The sequence below is a fragment of the Coloeus monedula genome, assembly GCF_965178545.1.
Source record: "Coloeus monedula genome assembly, chromosome: 15".
Taxonomy (NCBI): Eukaryota; Metazoa; Chordata; class Aves; order Passeriformes; family Corvidae; genus Coloeus; species Coloeus monedula.
In genome coordinates this window covers 4,632,425-4,652,487 of record NC_138795.1, presented here as the reverse complement: position 1 = coordinate 4,652,487, position 20,063 = coordinate 4,632,425, and the positions used below count along the sequence as shown (strand labels likewise).

Genomic DNA, 20,063 nt, shown 5'->3' with positions numbered 1-20,063 from the left:
TCACAGCACATTGCATCCAATCTCATTTGAAGCTGACAAAGATTGTTTCTGTTTTATATCTATTGGTTTATTAATGGCCTACAGCCTCTTAAGCAGATGCATATTCATTAGATAGCCAGCTGTTAGGAGGTTCCCAGATGTCGAAAGTAGCTCTGTCTTGGTATACATTCTTTTTTTTCCCTTCTCATGAAACAAAGTAATTGTAGCTCGATTAAAGAACCAGTTAATTACTAAGCCAGTACCTTATGGCATGATTTAAAAAAAAAAAACCAAACCTGCAAATTTGTGAGGAGCAAAGACATTTTTAAAGAGATGAGCTGAGCCTTCGCTGCGCTGTACACACACAGAATTTATGTAGAGATTGGATTACTCCATGTAAAGAACCCCCAGCTGCAGAATCCAGGGAATACACTGAGTTCTTTAAAGGCACCTTTCTTCATTTTCCCCATTCTGCAGATTTTCTCTTACCTCTTATCATTCCTTAGGTGAATAGTGGATGCAGAAACACATAAAAAATGAAAATGAGACGCATCTCAGTTTTTAAAGGTCATTTCACAGAGTAGAAAAATTCCACAGCATTCCAGCTAGATAAAACTGTGACCAGATCATTGAACAAGCTGTACAGACTGACTTACAAATTCCAGGGGCCATCCTTCTCAGTCTCACATTAACCCAAGCTCACCAAGATGTCTTTGCCACTTCTTTCCTCAAAGCTCTAAAAGCAGCTCCCAGAAGCAGGGCTACCACCTCCATCCTCCCACTACCACCTCCAGGAAGCCCTCTGCCCATGGAAACATTTAAAACATTAAAGTCAGCTCCAAGCCCATGTGATCCAGGCAAATAAAGTGCCTGGGGATTGTGGTTTCTGGCTAACGGGAAGGAACTAGGCGGCCACTTGGTCCTTCACACCCCACAGCAACAGCCCTGCTCTGTCCCAAGGAGCTGCACTTCCATCACCAGGAGAGGAAGAAGAGGTTGAAACCCTGAAAACAATTGAAATCCTGAAACAATTCTAAATTTAAGTCAGTGACATCTTGGAATAAAACCTGGGAGGAAGAAAGAAAATTAAAAACAAAAATGTCCTCAGCATTAAAAGCCTTCATCAGAAGGCAGCGATGGCACTATAAAATGTCATCTGCTATGAGAGTGTTTACAGTCGAGCACAGAGGAACATGGAGGCAATTTTGTAGAGTGACTCCTGGAGCAGAGGCCTCTGAGAATAAAAGTGTCTTTAGATATTTGTTATCCTGTTATAGCTGGTATCACCTTGAGTATACAATGCCTGCCTGCATTATGTAAACACTTCATTGATAAATCCCTTCCCCACCTCCCCTAAGCTGTGTCAGACTGCTCTTAGCTGACAGATAGAGCTGAAACAGATGCTGCTATAAATACCCTTGTTTAGCTGTTTTGAAAATAATTTCTTTAGAACATGGTGGTTGCTCTAGTTATCACTGAACTTGCACCTGTGCTGGAATTTACTACTCCTTTGTACACATCAAGATGCATTTTTTTTTTTAATGATTCAATAAAACCCCCAAACACCGAGTTGGATTCTGCTGCCCTTTTCTTCCCTTCTGAAGTAGAGACAACCTTTACAAAAGATTTCACTCATTTTAATTGAACTCTTTTAAAGTTTAGAAGCTACAGACTCCAGAGGTGGTACAAGTTTAACTCTTAGGACCAGACAAGCAGTTAATTTATAGAATCATGTAATTCTCTGAAATTCTATGTTTCTCTATACATACATACAACACCCAGCCAGCCAAACTCTTCTGGAGAGATCACAGGTACAAGCTGGACTTCAAAAATGAAGAAAGGTGTTGTACTAACACAGCAGCATGATTTTGGTTACATTCAAATTCTATAATGCAGCAGCTGATAAATGGCACATCTGTCCCCATTCACACAGTAGCTCATTAGTATTTTCACCTGGAAATGTAATTTCTAGTTAAAGATACTATTTTGTTCATACCTGAAATATCAGAGATGGAAACATTTTATGGTATTTATCTTAAACAAGTTCAATATTGCTTTAATCGAATACCCATTTTATATTTGGTCTTTAAATAAAGATGTAAACCACATTCTGCTAAGCACTGCTACCTGTGATCCATGTGCTTGAACTGAGGGAGACAATGGGGAAAAAACTTCCAGGCTCTCATCACTGCAGAAAAGATACACAGGGATGCACCTGGCCCACGTTCTGAAGGAACCTTTCCAGGGTTTCTTTTCTGATGTTTATTTTGGTTCAAAGGATTTTGTTCTCATTCACCTGCAGAGGACCTGGCTGGCTGACAAAGCTGCTTCTCACACTCCACACACCCGGCTTCATAAGGAGGCTATTGATCCATGGGATGAACCGGGATCAGTTCAGCACTACAGCTGCTCCCCGAGCCAGTGCACCCTTGATTAAGGTGTAACTGGCACAAAGACCCACCCCAAAGTGACCACGTTTTCCACTGGAGTTACTCCAACCCCTGACAAATCTGCTTCCTTAGAACTACTGTCAATTAGAAGCGAAACCAAGGGTTCCTCTGAAGAGATGTGAACAACCTGAACAGGGACATGATCCTTCAGCTCAAAGCTGACTGTTTCACTGGCACAACCCACCTTGAAGGACAGCATGAGACTCATCCTGTTCATCCCAAAACCTTCCAAGGAGGATTGAGAAGCACTGCACCCTCCAGCACGACAGCATAACAACACTGACTACAGGTTCAGCTTTCCTTGGCCCCCATCTCCCAGTCCTGGAAGGAGCTTCCTTCCCACCACAATTCTGCATACATTGAACCAGTCTGAGGCTTCCCATCTGTTCCAAAGAGAGGGGTTGAAGATGATTATTCCAAATAAGTGTAAAGGTTTCAGAACAGGAACCAGAGCCATCTCTCCTACTCCGCCGTTGAAGCCTGCCTTGATTACTTTGATGTAACAACACTTGAAAGCTCCTATTCTTTGAAACTAATTTAAACACATTGAATTGTTGAAAGATTAAAAACCGCAGTCAGCTAATTACACTCACTCTCATCTCTTATTCAGCAAATGAATCACTTTTCATTACCACTTAGCTGAAGTACATGAATTTCTGCCTAATTAGAAATGTTGTAGATGGAGCATTAGCAAGGCTGGAGCGGGTCAGGATATCTTGCCTGCTTCATTTTTAATTCCTAACAGTAGAGCCAGATAGGAAAGGCTTCAGATAAGAAGTCATTAAACAATTTTAAATTATTTATAAAAATTACTTTGCCCAAATTATAATTATTTTTTTTTCCCAAATGCTCTCATAAACGTCAAATGGAATGAAAGGAAAAGCAGCCCAACATTGATTTTAATGAACATTTTAATGTTATGTATAACAGAACATTATGAATACAATGGAAACAAAGTTTTATCAATTTAATAATAAAAAAGAAATCCAACATAAGAAAAGGGAGGCAATAAATTTCATACCTATAGTATAGTGCTTATTCTTAACAATATTCCCAGCTTGTGAATATAACAATGTCTTTGTGTTCCAGATTCTAAAATCTTGATTCATGTGAACTTAAATGCAGAATTACAGAAGGAAAAACAAGACCCCCCCAAAACCTTAATTCATTCTTTTGCTTTCAGTAAATCAGTAAAATCTTTGACTGCTACAGGTCTCCTTTATTAATATATATATTTTTTTTTACTCCTCTATTGGATTCCACAGATGCTAATGCCATATTTACACAAAAGAATCACCAAGTGTTGTATAAAAGTCAGGATCCAATGCCATGGGATTAAGTTAGGTTCTAGATTTACATCACTGAAGTGTGATTCACCTGCTGCTGATGCCCTAAACCAGTGGCTCCTTAGGGACATTGGCGCTGCAAAGGATGCCAAGTGCCACTGGAAAAGAACTCCAAGAAAGTGCATTTTCTGGAGTTTTCTGAAAGGAAACCTTCCAGCAGTCTTGGATAAAGCTGCTCCCAAGACTTGCACATGATATCGGTTGTAACATTAGAAGCAGGTTAAGACCCCAAAAATCTGTTGATCACCAAATTGCCGAGAGAGGATTTTTACAATAAAAATTTGGGTAATACAGCAGTGTGGCTGGAACATTAGCAAAAGTATATATACATTCCAGGTCCCTTTGAATTAGCCATAGTCACATATGTAAGCCATTTTTGGACAAAAATATATATTCTTATAAAAAACTGATCATAGTACTTGAGTGACTTCACAATTGTGGACTCAGTGGTAGTAAAAGGAATGATCCAATTATGACAAAGCGATCAGGGAGAGGGGGAAAAGAAAGTCAAAGCTCTTCAAGAAAAAAGAAAAGTATAAAATTAGAGTCAAACATTTTTACCCAGTCCCCAATCCAGTCTTCCATCAAGTCTCAAAGTTAAAATTGGTTCTTCTACGTAGGAAAGGTTTTTTGATGGTCTTAATACAAATTATTTTGCAAAATCATCCAACACATTCCTTAGAAGAATCTCTCACCTCTCCAGAATTTGAACACTAGTTATTTCAACACTTAGAAAATAGCATTTGGTTCTTTATGTAGACACTTTAACTGATAAAGAAAAAAAAAGTATTGATCAGTGTTTCCCATCCCTTCCCCAGCTATATTTGTGCAGCTAAAAATCCTTCATTCAGTCTGCCCATTTATTTTATTTTATTTTAATCTCATTTATTTATTTTACAATCTTTATTTGCTAAAATTGGCAAAATTTGCAAAGGCATCTTGCTTGGGTTGTACAGTCCCAGGAGTCAGAGAGGTCATAGCCATACTGGGTACCCCCATTCCTATTGGGCCCATTCCTGTGGCTGGCACTCCCACGTTCATTCCCATCATTCCCTGGTTCATCATGGGCGTGGGTGCCATGGAGGCCATTCCCATCGTACCTGACATCACACCGGGCATTCCCATCCCCAAGGGCCCTCCCATCAACGGGTTTGTCTGGGGTCGCACAGGCATCATGTTGGGCTGAGGGCTGAGGTTCACAGCTGCAAAGTTCTGGGTTATGACATTCATCGGTTGTTGCATATCTGCAGCAAAGACAAAGTGCACAAAAATCACTGAGTGCAATCTGGACACTGAAGGAGCTCGTGTCTTTTAAGAAACTTGTGTGTCACTGCTGTGAACATGAATACAATGGCCAGACCTGCAGCTATTTCCTGATTTGGACATCAGCAGGAATTTCTTCATTGAAAGGGTGATCAGGCATTGGAAGGGGCTGCCCAGGGAGGTTTGGAGTGCCCATCCCTGGAGGTGTCCAAGAAAGGACTGGATGTGGCCCTCAGTGCTCTGGGCCACTTGACAAGGTGGGGATGGGTCACAGGTTGGACTCATTGATCCCTGAGGTATTTTCCAGCCTTAATGATTCTATGATTCAACTGCACTTGTTTCCCTATTTTCTGCATGAAGACTCAGAAAACTTCTCTACAGAAGTTTTGAATATCATTTTACAACAATAAATATTCCAGAGAAGTTCTAAAGATTAGGATGCCTAAAGTCAAGATACAGCAATGGTGCAAGCTCAACAGTAGAACCTGCACAGACTCAGCCTCCTGACACACCAATCTCCATTTAGAAAACATCACTTGTGTCACAGTAGTTTATGAAACAAGTGTGACTAAAGGTGGGAAAACAGCAGTGGACAGAAGACTGGATCTCAGGGACAGCCTATGGAACACAGACAGGGCTCAGTGTGTGCAAAACAGTGCAATGATCACTTACTTTGTTGCTGCATCATGGTATTAAGCGATGGCTGTTGGGGTTTGGAAGGCTGCATCCCAGGTACTAAATTGTCCAAACTGATATTTACACTGGGATCTGACCAAGTTGAGGGTAGAGTTTTGCTTGCATTTTTCTGGACCATCTCTGTCCTTGCATTATAAAGTGAGTTAGGCTTAGGCATCATTGGGTTCACGCTTTGCAGAGGCTAAAAAAAGAAAAGTTGGTTGGGATTCACTTGAAACAATTTACCAGTAGGAAACAGGACTAAACAACAAGTATTTAGTTTTCCACAGAAGACAATAAAAACCCAGGATGCCATGAATTTTAGCTCTTCCAAAACAGTGCTGCCAGGTGCTGCTCCACAGTTAGATTAAAAGAGTATTTGATCAAGTCCCATATCAATGTGGAGTGACAGTGACCAGTAGCAGCCAAGCTTTGAACTCAAGCAGGCTGATTCTTTCCTCCTAACACCCAGCTGATCCATTCCAGTTTCCAAACCGCCCTCCACTGCAGCAGGCACTTCTGTCTTTTGGAGAACAGGCCAGTTGTGACCTTCATCTCCTTGAGGCTGTAAACCTGTAACATTCTGTGGAGAACGGTCTTAAAATATCGACCTCAACTTCTCCAAAAAAGCAGCTACACCTCCTAGAGCAATGAAGCCCACCTCCGAGAAGACTGGCTTATAAAAGGACTACTCTGTTTAGGAGGCAATTGAAACATTTTTGACAAAGTGCTGATCACATCTGAATGAGCAGGTCTAATGCACTCCAGGAGAGGAATGGATTCATTTTCAATGCTGTGATTAAGGAGAAGGTCATTAGCAAATTGTACCAATAGCAGCCTACCTGTGACCTGGACATGGGTAAACTGACGCCCACAGAATTGGAACTCATCATGGAGAAATTCATGCTTTGTGAGGAGGTCATGGTTGTCTGAGAGGGTCCCATCAAATCAAAAAGATCCATAGAATTGGAAGCAGCTGGAGGTTGGCCCGGAGCTGGCTGAGAGCCACTGAAGAGCTCTAGAGCTTGCTGCTGTGCTGTGCTGCTGAAGAGCTCTCCAGACGAAGCACTGGCACAAGGAGAAGCTTGGTTGAAGGCACTCCAGTCACCAAAGTCTCCATTTCCACTTGTTGCTGTACCTGAAGAAAAGGCAACAGTGTGGGAGGGAGGAAGGAAGACAGAGAAGAAAGAAGACTTAGAGAAAGGCACTGAGCAAATGCCATATTCCATGAACTGAAACAAATGTGAGCTGATCTGTGTCCGTCCACATTAACATCTGCAGGTAGAACCTCCATCTGGACATCATTCCCTCTCATGAATATTCCAACAATTTTAACAAGGTACGAAAAGAAATATGAAACACCCGTACACAAAGTAGAAGATGTTTGATAATGTGTCACCTGTGGATGCCAGGCAAGCAGGGACAGGTTTGCTTCAGTTGAAGTACAACTGGAAGATAACTTGGGGTAGACTGAGACCACAGTCAGAACAACACTGAGAACTTGGATAACACTTATCAACTTTTTATCTTGGCATTCTGGCATTCGCAGAGAGAGCAGTTGTCAGGAACAAGCCACTGGATAAAGCAAATTCCACCATGATAAAGACAACTACATCCAAATTTGGTTGTATACAATTGTAGGTATTTGTATAAAACCATGCTGAGGGGAATAAACCCCAGAATTTTGAAAGCAGGCTGCCAGGGAATGCTTATTTGAGGTCATAAGGAATTAGCACTTCCCATCCCATCAAGTGCTCATGTAAAACACATTAGGTTTTCTAAATTTGATTCCTGAACTAAATGCCTTGATTTAAAGCAGAAGTTCAATCTTGGATCAATCATTTCTCTCAACAGCAGCTCTGCTGAACTCTTGTAGCTCACCACTTAAACACTGTTCCATTTCAATAGATGAGGTTTTTGGAGACAAGTGTTTAAATAAGAACACAGAACTCGGAGCTCTCTCTGTATCTCACTGTGAAGGTAGAGCCAACAGCACGAGCTGTTTGTAGACACCTGCAAGGGCACCTCTTCAGCATCACAGATGTTGTGACACAAACCAGTGAACTGAGAGCTTGTCAAACCTTGGAGTCAAACAGGAGGAGATGTTACCTCCCTTAAAACACGTGTTTCCCTATTAACAGGGAAAGTGCTGCTTCACAGCACTGATGGGGGAAGAAAAGCTTAAAAACATTTGCAGAAAATGCAGAATATAAAGCAACACCATTTAAACAGCTCACAGGCTACACAGTGAATCACATTCAGAGCTTGGGCCACTGGCCAGCTCAGCTTTTTGATTCTCTCACTGATTCACTTTTGGTACTTCAGCTATGTTACAAACAACAGCGCTGCCATATGAAATGAACTTTGAGGGCTGGTGAACATTTAAATCATCTCTTGCATTTCTTTAGCTGAGTAAACAAAGACTCAAACATGTAGAGCTGGGATAGATGAATCCAGTGCCAGTTTCTATTTCCTGCCCTATCCAATGGCTGCTTCCATAAGATATTCCACCCACTCATGGCTAACTGCAGCAGTCTTTTACACTTTGTGTAAATATTTATCAACATACACCTTCAACCTTTAGTCATGTCTCTTTACCAACACATTACAATTTAAAATATAGTGGAACAGTAAATTTGTTCACAAAATCCAAGTATTGCCAACAACTTCAGTGCATGAAGTAGGCTAATATTCATTAGCTTAGGGCCTCACTAGAACATTTGCTTTGATCTTCCTCACAAAGAGGCACTATATTAGAATGTTTCAATTAGTATTACGTATTAAAAATTAAAACCTACTTTAAATATTCTTGATAGATAAGTAAATGCTGAGTGTGCTCCTTCTATGTTCAAACCTGTGCACCGAGGACCAATAATGGAAGTGGGGGTAAAAGGGAGAAGGTTTTGCCCCTTCAGTAGGACTTCAAAGATGATTAATCAAGAAGGAAAAGATTTCTAGAGGGGCTTACACTGTTCAGGAATGATTAATCATTTCACAGAACTCCTTGTCCCTTGCATAATGGTGATTGGAATAGATTAATCACGTTAATGCAGATAAAGGATTGTATCAATTTAGACTGTATTAACACAGGAGTTATTTGCATAGTAGGCGGCTTTGTGTTTGCAAAACAACTTGGGTTTGACTGTGAAAGCCTGTAAGAAACTAGAGCAGTTCTTTCCTACCCAATAAACTGAAGGTGTATTAACTAACCCAGGTCCAGTAGAGCCTTCCCAACACAGCAAAATAAGGGAAGAGATGCAAACGTGCTGACTAAAAGCTGGCTCCCAGGTAGATTGGCTGCTCAGCCTCTTTGCTGTTCTCTTCTCATTTTGTACTTGATCTTGCAGCCTGGCTGAGAAGCCCCAGTCACAAACAACACTTCTGCTCAAATTAACCTCACAAAGGACAGCCAGCCAGCTCTCCCCACTCCAGGGCTGTCTGCAGCCCTTGTAGGATCCCACAAACATTCCACCAAAGGAAAATGGATCACTTTAGGTGGTTTCCAAGCATATTTTTTATTCTTTTCCAATCCAATTTTAAGGGAAACCTTTTCAGATGGTGGCCATCTCATGATAAGCTTGTCTGTCTGCAGGTAAAATGTCTGCACATGCACTGAGCCAGGCTGCATCTTCCTTCCTCCCAGAGCACTTGTGGTCCAGTTACACACACACAGTTTACCCTGGAAAGGGAAGGGACTTTAAATAATGCCACACAGCATCTCTTGCCCTCCTTCCACCCTGAAACAGCACTGCAATCTCTAAATCAGTCCTACCTTGCGACGATGGGAAACTTGCTGAAGCAGCAGGTGAACTAAAATCAGCAAATCCTCCAAATGGGTCACTTGATCCACCTAGAAACAGAGGGAAGCCAAAAGCTGTTACAGGATTGTGCAAACTTTGCAACCACTGCATGTGGGATTTATGAAGAAAAGCTTTCTGTACTTGACACGATGGATTTATTGATTCTGCTCCCTAAGTCAGCTCTGTTTTCCTGTTCACCCCCACACTATGTTTATACAAGCCTGAGCAACAATAAACTGGATTATTTCCAACTGCCTTGCACATCTTGCAGTTTTGTTTTCCTACGGAGGAACTAAAACATGCAAGTTTTTGTCACCTCTAAAAATAAATTCAGAGATATTAAGAAGATTAACAAGTTTTTAACTAGGGAGTGATGCTACCAGTTTAGCACCTTATAAAATTAAAAATTTGGAAGCATAATATGAAAAAGGCCAAACGTTCTTATTGTATAAAAGTTAATTTATTATGCTTCCTATGAAAAATTACATGTCACTTTATATTTAGTTTTTGTGTTACTTAAAGCATGAATGATTCTGCAATGATCTTCAATTGGGATTTCAAGGACAGAGCTTGCATTTGTGTTCATTTTTTTATAAGTTTGCTTCCTTTCTACAGCAAGAACATTAAGTTTTCCAACTAGACATTCATATACAGCACATAAATTATTAACTTCTGAATACAGCATAGTAACAATTTTTCACTAAAAAGATACAGCTAAGGTATAAAAGCAGCAGATTTAAGAACCATATTGTACAGCTGATTTTTGAAATACTCAGAAAAGTTACAAAAATCACCTAGTTATGGTTGGTACTGCTTTTAAGCAGGGATTCCACTGACCTGAGGAAGCCAAGAAGTTGCCCTTATTTGTTTGTCCTCAAAGATTTCACCTCCAAGCAGTCCCACCCTCAGAAGAAGCTGCAGCAGTTCAATTATTTTGCTTTTAGTGTTATGCGTACATTATATAGGTTACATCACAGCTGCTTAGCCTGCAGTGCTTAGGAGGCAGCCAGGTGGGACTGGAACATCTGTGCTGCACTCAAACACCACCAGGGACAGCTTCCAACATCTGGTGCCATTTCGGAATTGTCTTATCGCTGCAAGACATTCTGCTCCATCTGCTACTCTCAACTGGGTTAATTAAACCAGAACCATCTCCTTTTTAATAAATGGCCAGCAGTAATAAAAGGAACCACTCACTTCCTAATACATGTGTACTTGTATTTCTTTTTAATGTTATTTTACTGTAGACATTGCCAGGAAGGCAAATGTTTTCTTGCTGAGAGTGTAGTGCAGGATATAAAACATGAGCAGAGAATGCAAGGATGGTCCCTGAATTTCAGACATAACACTACTGAAACCCTTTTAACACCTTTTCAAGAGGGAGAGGACTTCATAGCAAGTTAAGAAATTTCTTCAACACAATTTCTGAAGTGATCTAATAAGCATCTCACCTATGTTTCTAAACAAGTTTTATTCTGACTGACACCCGAGAATAAAAAAGGGATGAGGAAATATCAAACTAAAAATCTGATCCTGTTTACTCTGTGTACTGCAATGAACATTTTCAAGTAATTTTTTCCCCACAGATGTGCTTCTAGAGTTCAGAACAGGTTAATGGTTTGAGAGTTTATATGCTGAATGAGCAACACAGATGACACACTCCTGACCACACACTCAAAGGAAAAAATAAAAATCAATGCTCCCTTGCTACACCCATTATCCTTGGGCTGCCTGACAGTGCCTAGGGATTAATTTAATTTTAAAAACAGAACTAGGTTCATACCCAAAATAACCCCGTAACATTTTCAGTCAAGTAAACTTTTCCTCCCCCTCTCTTGCCTGTTTTCAAGTGAAACTGAGTTTCAGAGAGAGGTGACAGAGATTAAGCTGGATGCAGTAACTCTCTAAAGAAAGGTTAAGGAACCTCAGCTCCAGCAACACCAAAAAATACTCCCAGCAGGTCTAACCAAGGATTTTACATCTTCCCCTTTATGGCAACCAAGCACCCCCTCACATACAAACTGTGTTGCTCCAGTAAAGAGTAACACTGAGCCCAATCAACCCTTTCACATCTCTGCACCTGAAAATACACAGATAAGCAAACCCCGAGGTCCCTGAATTCACATCACTTCCCTGCCAGTTCCTTCACAGGACACATCAAAGGCTGCATTTGACCCTTTCCCTCTGCCTTGCCTGACACTGGGAATGTTCCCACACCCTGTGCTGCAAGGAGCAGTGGTCATAACAAGTGACCTGCACGTGAAGGACAGAGCTAATCTTCTCAACATGAGCAAGCCTCAAAGATTCCCATGCGAGATCTGTCACTACAAATGAACCCTTTCCATCTGCCTGCTCAGGTCAGCAAAGGTTATTTAGCAGGACCAGCTGGTAATGTGCCTCTTCTCAGCACCATTTCTAAATGCTGCTTTGGAAAAAGGAGAAGAAAAGACTAAAAAAAGAAAAGAAAAAAGGCTGACTACAGCAAAGAGCCAAACTGATGGAAGATTTAAGTACACTGTAATACAGCAGCTGCCATAGTTCTGTTTGAAATATGGGCAGGTTCACTTTGAAGTGGAAACAATCTATTCTCAATGAGATCTTATTTTTATAAAAATAAAAACATATGCATTGTATATAAATAAAAAATACTCCAATCTCTTCTGCCATAAGAATTAGATGGAAAAAAAAAAATCAGTATTGATTTGGGATAGTGGTTCTGATCCAGGATCTTAAACTTTCATGGAACTGTAGTAACTCCAATATACAATGAACAGCTCTATTATGTGAAGTTAATAAAGTAAGAAATTGAACAAAATTAGAGTTGTTCCTTAAATTTATGCATATTTGTGCATAAAAACAGACACACGAAATGACTCATATTTCTCAATCTCTAGGAATTAACACATTTCATAACAGACATGAAAGACTGTCTACTTTCCCAAAAATAAAAGTGAGCAAAGTTTTAAAGATCCACTCAAAATAATAAAGAAAATACTAAGACAGATGTCTGATACTAAATTACCACAACAGTCTCCCTCCCCTGCAGTAGAGTTCTGATATATTTTATAGTGTATTAAACACAGAAGCAGGGCAGTGATGAAAGGAAGGTGTCACACAGAGGGGTCACAGTACTGGTTTTGCTCACACGTGACAATCAAATACCTGGTGTGACCCTACAACACCCCCAGGAGTGGTGTAACTCCAGTTATAACGGGGTAAGGACAGTCCTTACAGATGCCTGCCTGCAGCCACACACGTGGCCTCCAGCCACTCAGAACTGCCATTTCTTGGTGCAGCCGCTGTCATTTTGCCTTGTCTTTAAAGCAAGGGCCCAGCAGACCCTCGGCTCAGTGAGGCACACAGCCTGCTCTGCAGTGCCAGCAGGATCCTGTCCAGCATGGGACATTCCTCATTTGCAATGGGAAGGTCTCTGAAAGGTTTCTCTCCGTGAAATGCTGTTTTATTTGCTACTCAAAGTGGTCTCAGATTACAGCTCACTCCCTCCCAACTGTGCCATCAGACCACAAGTGCACAGAAGTTCTTTTTCTATTCCATGCCACCACAAACCCATTGATACCAGGAACCTGTAAGCACAAAAACAAGTCTAAATTTCAAGTCTTATGTTTTGAAAAGCAAAGCACCAATCCTCAGAACTCCTCTACCAAGCCCATAACAATGCACTGAAATTTAACACCTAAAAATATACTGCATTTTGAGAGCATAAGGGTAAATCCATGTGAAGATTAATAGATTAGCTACACATTTATGGAGAGTGAAGGATGTGTTTTAAATTGAGTAATTTCACTTTTAGGTAGCAATTTCTTTTTGGTCCTAGGGTTTGGGTCAACCAAGTGCCAAGAGAAAATAAGACAAAAAACCAAGTTTGCCATATACCTCAGATGAAGATTATCCATCTCCACCTGCCCAGCCTTTGAATTGCACAATGAGAAATGCTTGAATATGAATGGTTGCACTTGCTTTCAGAGTTAATTATAAATAACTGCATTACATACACAGTTTCTGACAGACTGATCTGGCAGTCCATCTTTGTGCTCCTAACGTTTATTAGTTCCATGGAATAGCACACACAGTACCTTGCTATAAAATGTTCTTTCTAGGCAGTTCTACATTTTTTCAAGTATACATTTCTCAATTTATCTACTTTATTTTTATTCTGGCAACAAACAAGGCTCTCCTCAGAACTGAAACAGACCCCAAACCTACCTGTGGAAGCTGGCTGGCTGGCTCCATCAAACAACAGGTCCACCAGGTCATTAGAGGACTTGCTGCCAGAGGGGACGGCAGCCTGGAGAAGAAATTACACCAGATATCAACTCACGATGTCATTAATCAAATGACATTAAGAAGTTTTCTGGGATTTTGAAGGATTTTGTTTGCCTTTGCTTTGAAGAGATAACAGATTTGTCTTTAAAGCCAACAATCATATGGCTAAATGTAAAATCAAGTACTGAAAAGCTAAAGGCTTTTTTTTGTTTTTTACAACTGAAGAATTTGGTAAGTTTTCAGTAAATGTGCAGCTTCATAGAATCTTTAACACTTCAGGCCAAAATTCTCTTTGCTGTCCTGAAGAGACTATATTTAAAAAATTCTACACCTTAAAGCAATCACAATTAATTACAATTATACTGCTCCACAGACTGTTGTAAGCCCAACTAAACATTTTTGATAAAACAGCTCCTTTCAAGGCTGCATAACAAAAATTCTACCCTAAAGCAGAAATTGTCTTAGAGGATAGAAGAAAACAGCTTCCAAAATGTTGTGCTTTCCTGCTGTCTCACCTTTGTCGTAGGCTGTGCAGGATGAGCAGCAGAGTTCTGTTCTGGGCTTGCTTTATCTCCTGTGTAATGAGCTGCTGCTCCCAAGTCAATGGTTTTTGAAGGATTTGCTGAGCGTTTCTGTCTGATGGTGGTAATTTCTGTAGCTTGTGCAATATGAATGTGTTTTGTTGTCACAGTCTCCTCTTCATCTTTAAATTCAGCTTTGGGAGATTTGCCTCTTCTTGATTTTTCGTCATCACTGTCACTAGAAAAACAAAAGTGATAGCACAACATTTGTGATGGACTTCTCAGTTCCTTGAGTGGATGTTTGGCTTAAGCCACAAGAGTTTTGCTCACTGCAGTTTCTTGTAGCAGCAGTTCATAATAAAAATGCTGCTTTTCCTACATTTGAGAGAGGAACCGTTTCACCCTTACATAACACACCACACAGCATTGCACCTGTTGTACAGAAGCAGTGGAGGAAAGCAGGTTATTCTGTTAAACACGAACTGCAAGTCCACGACAGAGGATAATAGGAAATCAGTGTTTAAATCCAGTACATTGAATTACCTTCTGACAGGAACTCCCCCACACATTATGTAACACTTCAGCAACAGAAAGTTAAGTTGGCAGGTGTGTTCAGTACTTACACCAAGAGACAGAAAGCAATGAACCAAATTCTGTACTGTCTTTCGGGTTGAACAACTCCATTTGTGTTTCAGCTCATTTCCTTTTCCAGAAAAACAGGCTTTCATATTCTTTAAGATGCTTGTGGGAAAGGAATGCTTACAGAACTATGCAGTGCAGTGTTACCATTATCAAAGCACACATGGTTGTTCTCAAAATGTAAAAGAATAAAAATGTCACCCTTTTAGGCAAAAACTTTTCAGATGTTGCTGCATACTATTTGATTCATTTGTTACATTTTCTACTTTTGTATTTTAAGTCTTTCACAAAGAAAGTAACTGGCCTCCCCCCCATCATGTTGCCTGTTACCACCAGGATTTGTACATAACAGTGAGAATTGCTGTAGAGAAATCTTAAATACATTGGGATGTATTTTGAAATTGTAATTCCCTTAGCAACAGAGTTGCAAGTGGAAGGGGTTTTATATTTTAATAATGCATTAGAATACTAAAACTGAAAAATTTAAGAAAGGCTGTCCCTTTGTCAGAGGGAATGTGACAGTAACTGCAATATACTCTGGGGGGGAGCCTTTGTTCTCTGCAAACAATGGTGGGCTTTTTGGGAACACGTTGCAGGTGTCATTTCCTCTATGCACGTTACCTGCTCACTACTGGGGATGGCTCAGTAAATGCTCACTCCCTTTTGCAATTCTTTTACTGTTAAAAAGATAAATTTCACAGCTGCTGGCCAACCAGCAGCTCCTGGCATTGGCTTGAGCCAGTCTTTCACAGATAAGGGAGCTCAAATGGCATAATTTAACTTTATTTTCCAAAGCACTTCAAGCCTGCCATGTGAGCACAGCCCTGCTGCCCCACCTGGGTGCACTAACACCCTAGAGGGCACTACAACCACACTGCATTTGTGACATCAGGATTTTAACAGGGGCCCCCAGAGCAGAGGGAGCCACACATTATCATCGGTGCATCCATCCCAAAAGCCTTGGAGGAGGCTGAAGGATGCTGCTGAAAGCATCCAAGACTGGGACAACACAGCTAAGGCTCAGTCTCTTAATGTATGGTATATAATACCTGCAGTACATTTCTTGTCCACACTACAGAGTCCAAGAATGTTCTGTGGCCGAGGAAACAGCTGACAAGCAAAGTCTGATCAGTGGAGGGATTGATACAGAACTGCCATAGATCAACCTCACTAATGCAAGAATGAAAAAAGTCAGTCTTTGGTGATATGCAGTAATATAAATGACTACAAGCTCTGAGGAAAGAAATCAAACATATGTGCCAGAAAGGAAAATAAATATTAAAGACTCAATTTTCTATGACAACCTGTACTGCTTCCAAACTCTCTCAGGAGATCCACTTTTTATTTTTCTTTAATGGTCACATTAAGAAAAAAAAAATTTACAGATTAATGTTCACTTTAAGTATGTTTACTGTGCTCAGTAAAATTGCAGTGCTTCATCTGAGAATTGCAGAGAACTCCAAAAAAATTATAGCAATGCACTATTAAAAAACTTCTGCAAAGAAAGTACATGAGTACAACTTTGAGAAATCAAAGTATGGACACATGTTCTTTTCCTTTGCCTTAAGTTTTTTGTAGTAAGACTTTTTTTAACAACCTTTAAAAAAACAAAAATAATTTACTGAGACTAAGTATATCTGAATTACATCCCCCTATAAAAGTCATTCTTTATACAAGTTGGCTTTAAACATGGCTGGTGCCTCCTTTTAAAGGAGTACTGGAAGTTTTGCTTCCTCTCTATTCTGTTACCTGCATCAGGCTTTCTGATTACTGGAGAAACAAAGATTAATGGTTTTAAGAATTCTTAGGAAAAAAATGCAGTGTGTCAGAACCACCTCTGTGTGTCTGCAGGTAATTCAAAAAGCAGAATTTCAGTGTGCAGTGCTGGACTCAGGGCAGCAAATGGTTTATTCACCTAAGAACTAGCAAGCACTAAGAAAGAAAACCAGAGGCTTTCCCACCCCTTGGGGTATTGCCTGTGGTCTTCACTAGTTTCACAGGGATATATTACTGGAAAAAAGAATTCATTTTCCCCACAACACTGCTAAAATTTTTCACCTAAATTAAAAAAAAAAAAAGCAGCAGACTTTGCTTCTCCAGAGCTCATTGTGTAAAGCAGTTGCACTGAAATCTACTGTACACTCAGCATTTCATATCACTTAGATCTCTGGTAAAGTTCTTAGTTACTTCAAGAATTTTTTTCCATTTATGCAAACTACTGGCTTTGCAAGCAAAGTCAGAAATCCACAAGTTTGGCCACATTTCATTGGCCAGAGGTGAGATGTGTAAGACACATTTATTCTTTGTGCTTCAAGGCCTTTATTGGCTTTACAGTACTCAAGTAATAATGGTTTATAAAGTTATTAAGGTAGAAACAATAGAACATAACAGCATGTTTGCCAGCTGAGTGAGCATCACCATTTAGTCACTTTTCCAAGTGAAATGGCAACTTAATTGTTATTATACAGCAGCAGGCTACAAATAAGCCAGTATATTTTTGGCACTTGTTTCTAGAAAAAAATTGCTGAAGTGTGAAAACACAAATGCAGAGATTTCATGAGGCATTTTCAAAAGAATGTTATTTTGAGCCTAAGTTATATGATAATTAAAATTTCATGCCACCTTCAGTTTTAATATTTAAATACTGTGTTTTGCTAATGGAGCATGCACTAAGGCATGTATTTACAGTATCTTTAAGGAAAAATACAGACATTCTACGACCTTCAGTTCAATCTTCTTAGATCCTCTAATGCTTCTGTAGAAAGAAACCCCTTCATTCAAACCCTTGGATATAATCCCTTCCATGGTATCTGATCCCCATGCCAAGAAAAGAGAAAAGGAAATTCCAGGCTGGGATTTGAAGCAATGCTAGAGAAGCTGAAATGCTGCATCCTGGATTCCTTCTTACAGCAGAATAACCTGCAACCACCAGACTGGCTTTGCTCATGTTATGTCCCAAAAATTCCTCCTCTTACTTCGAGACCCAAGTTCATCAATTTTATAAACGTTGAGACAAATACCCCACCTGACATACACAAAAAAAAAAAAAAAAATAGGAGGAAAGTCAAACAGAAGAGACAAGGGTTACAAGAGCAAAGCAAAAATGAAAAATGTAATATTAGCCGGAGAAAAAGAGCAGTGTAACTTGGGGTAGAGATGTACAGTGGAGAAATCATCAAAATAAGCTGCTTCTGATAAAGATGAGACTTCAGAAAGGACTGTCTACACCACTGAAAAATACAAGACTTTATCCAGTATGAGACAGGAGCCATTCAGAAATAAAAAAAAGGAAGTAAGATTAAAAAAAAAATGTTTACTGTACATCCCCTATGTGAAACGTGGCTGGTGAGCTCTGCAGACATCATGGGACAAGTTGCTTTTGAAAGGTAAGTACAGAAAAGCCCACAGAAATGTACCATTGTTATATGTGAAATTGTTTACTTTTCTTCTGATCCCTTCTCTTTGTAGTCCATTGATATTAAGTTCTAAGAGGGAACCCTGATGTGTGCAAAGAATACCAGTTTTATGATTTATTAATGCCCCAGCAAGAAGACCACATGGGCTTTCCCCCAGAAATGCTACCATTATTATCATTTTTTGGTTCAGTACAAAATTGCTTTACAACACACAGATGTGTGCATGTGTATTTTTATATTCACACACATGTGTGACTATCTGAAGATATTCTTGTAACAAACATTAATCAAATCTCAGTGCAAATTTGAATTTTAAGTTGTTTCCCAAAAGGGAATCATTTCAATATACTTGAGCACTTTCTCTACAGCAATTTCAGATTCTGTTAAGTACTAACTTGATCTCCAGATAATTAAATTCAATGCACCTGTTGAAGTGTGACAGATGTAAAGTTCTCTCTGTAGCCAAAGCAGGGTAGATTTTCTCCCTTACTGACACAATTTAATGACCAGATGTAAAATACAAGAATTTTCTTGAAAAGCCTCAACTGAAATTGACTTTTTTGTTTTAAAAGAAATCACCTGCAGGTTGTTCTTCCTGAGATCAGCTCAGGCAAGCAGCACTGTATCAAGGCAGGTCTAAGCAATTTCAATTTTCTTCCTTGGCACTCCAGCATTCAGAGTGTGTGTAGCATTAAGTGGCAGCCTCCAGTACACTGGCACATGACCACTGAATTGCTGAGGCAAGGAAAAGCTTAGGAAATTTCAGCCAAATTCCCTGCTTTGCCAGCAGCTGGGGCAGTAATGGAAGGCAGCCAAGAGCTGTTAACTACTGCCAGAGCCACACTGCTGTCCAAGGCCAGGGAGACCTGCAGAAGCCCAGGAAGCAGGTACTGAACCCAAACATGACTCCCTACAGACACAAAGAATGGCAGAGCATTGTAACTCACGTCCAGCAATGCCCAACTGCTTTCTAGAGCAATCTCACAGATAAATTTGGGTTAAAACAACTCCAGTACCTGCACCTTTCTGGAGAGTCCTCTCGATCTTTCCTTCGGAACTTGCTGATGGTGTCATCGATCGTGCTGCCGATCTTGTCACTGAGCTCCCCTAACTTATCACTGAATGGGAATGCTGACTTTTTATCCCATTCTTCATCCCACTTGGACTTGGGCTCAGGATCATATCTTTCACCTGGTAAGACAAAGATAAGAACTATTAGATACCCAAAAAAAAGCCTGTGGTCTGTCCAGAATCCCTCTCAAGCCCCCCTGCCCTACATGCACAAGCTGTACAAGTTTACAAAGCAAACTGAAAGCTCCCTCAGTGCTGAATCAACACTATTACAGCAAACACAGCACGGAATGCCCATCATTAAGTGGCAGGAATGAAGATTCAAAGACTTTTGTTTATGACAATGACACAATCTCAATGCCCAGCACATCAGGATGCTGTTGGACTCTGCTGGAGAAGCACCAGAGGCACAGCCAGCCCTGGCTGCAGAAGCAGCTGATCAGGAAGGGGACACGGCACTTCTGGAACAGCCCCACAGTGCACAATAGTCCCTTCCTGGCTGAGCCATGTGATCACAGGTAAATCACTGGGGGTTTTATGTACTGACATTAATACACAAAAACACAGTACCAAAATATTGAAAGAACGTGCATAATAATTTTTCATTTTCCTTAGCAAT

The 20,063-nt window shown here is 40.2% G+C and overlaps 1 protein-coding gene across 1 annotated transcript in view; it reads right to left on the bottom strand.

Annotated features, from left to right (window-relative positions):
• Positions 1-3,331: 3,331 nt before the first annotated feature.
• Positions 3,332-20,063, bottom strand: part of CLINT1 (clathrin interactor 1) — a 47,635-nt gene continuing 30,903 nt past the window's right edge. Inside the window, exons 6-12 of the mRNA XM_082291683.1 lie at positions 19,390-19,564; positions 14,313-14,556; positions 13,738-13,819; positions 9,486-9,563; positions 6,556-6,851; positions 5,711-5,915; positions 3,332-5,019 (exon numbers count right to left, since the gene is read on the bottom strand). Coding sequence (XP_082147809.1) covers positions 4,679-5,019; positions 5,711-5,915; positions 6,556-6,851; positions 9,486-9,563; positions 13,738-13,819; positions 14,313-14,556; positions 19,390-19,564 — 1,421 coding nt within the window. The 3' untranslated portion in view covers positions 3,332-4,678. The remainder of the gene's footprint in view (positions 5,020-5,710; positions 5,916-6,555; positions 6,852-9,485; positions 9,564-13,737; positions 13,820-14,312; positions 14,557-19,389; positions 19,565-20,063) is intronic.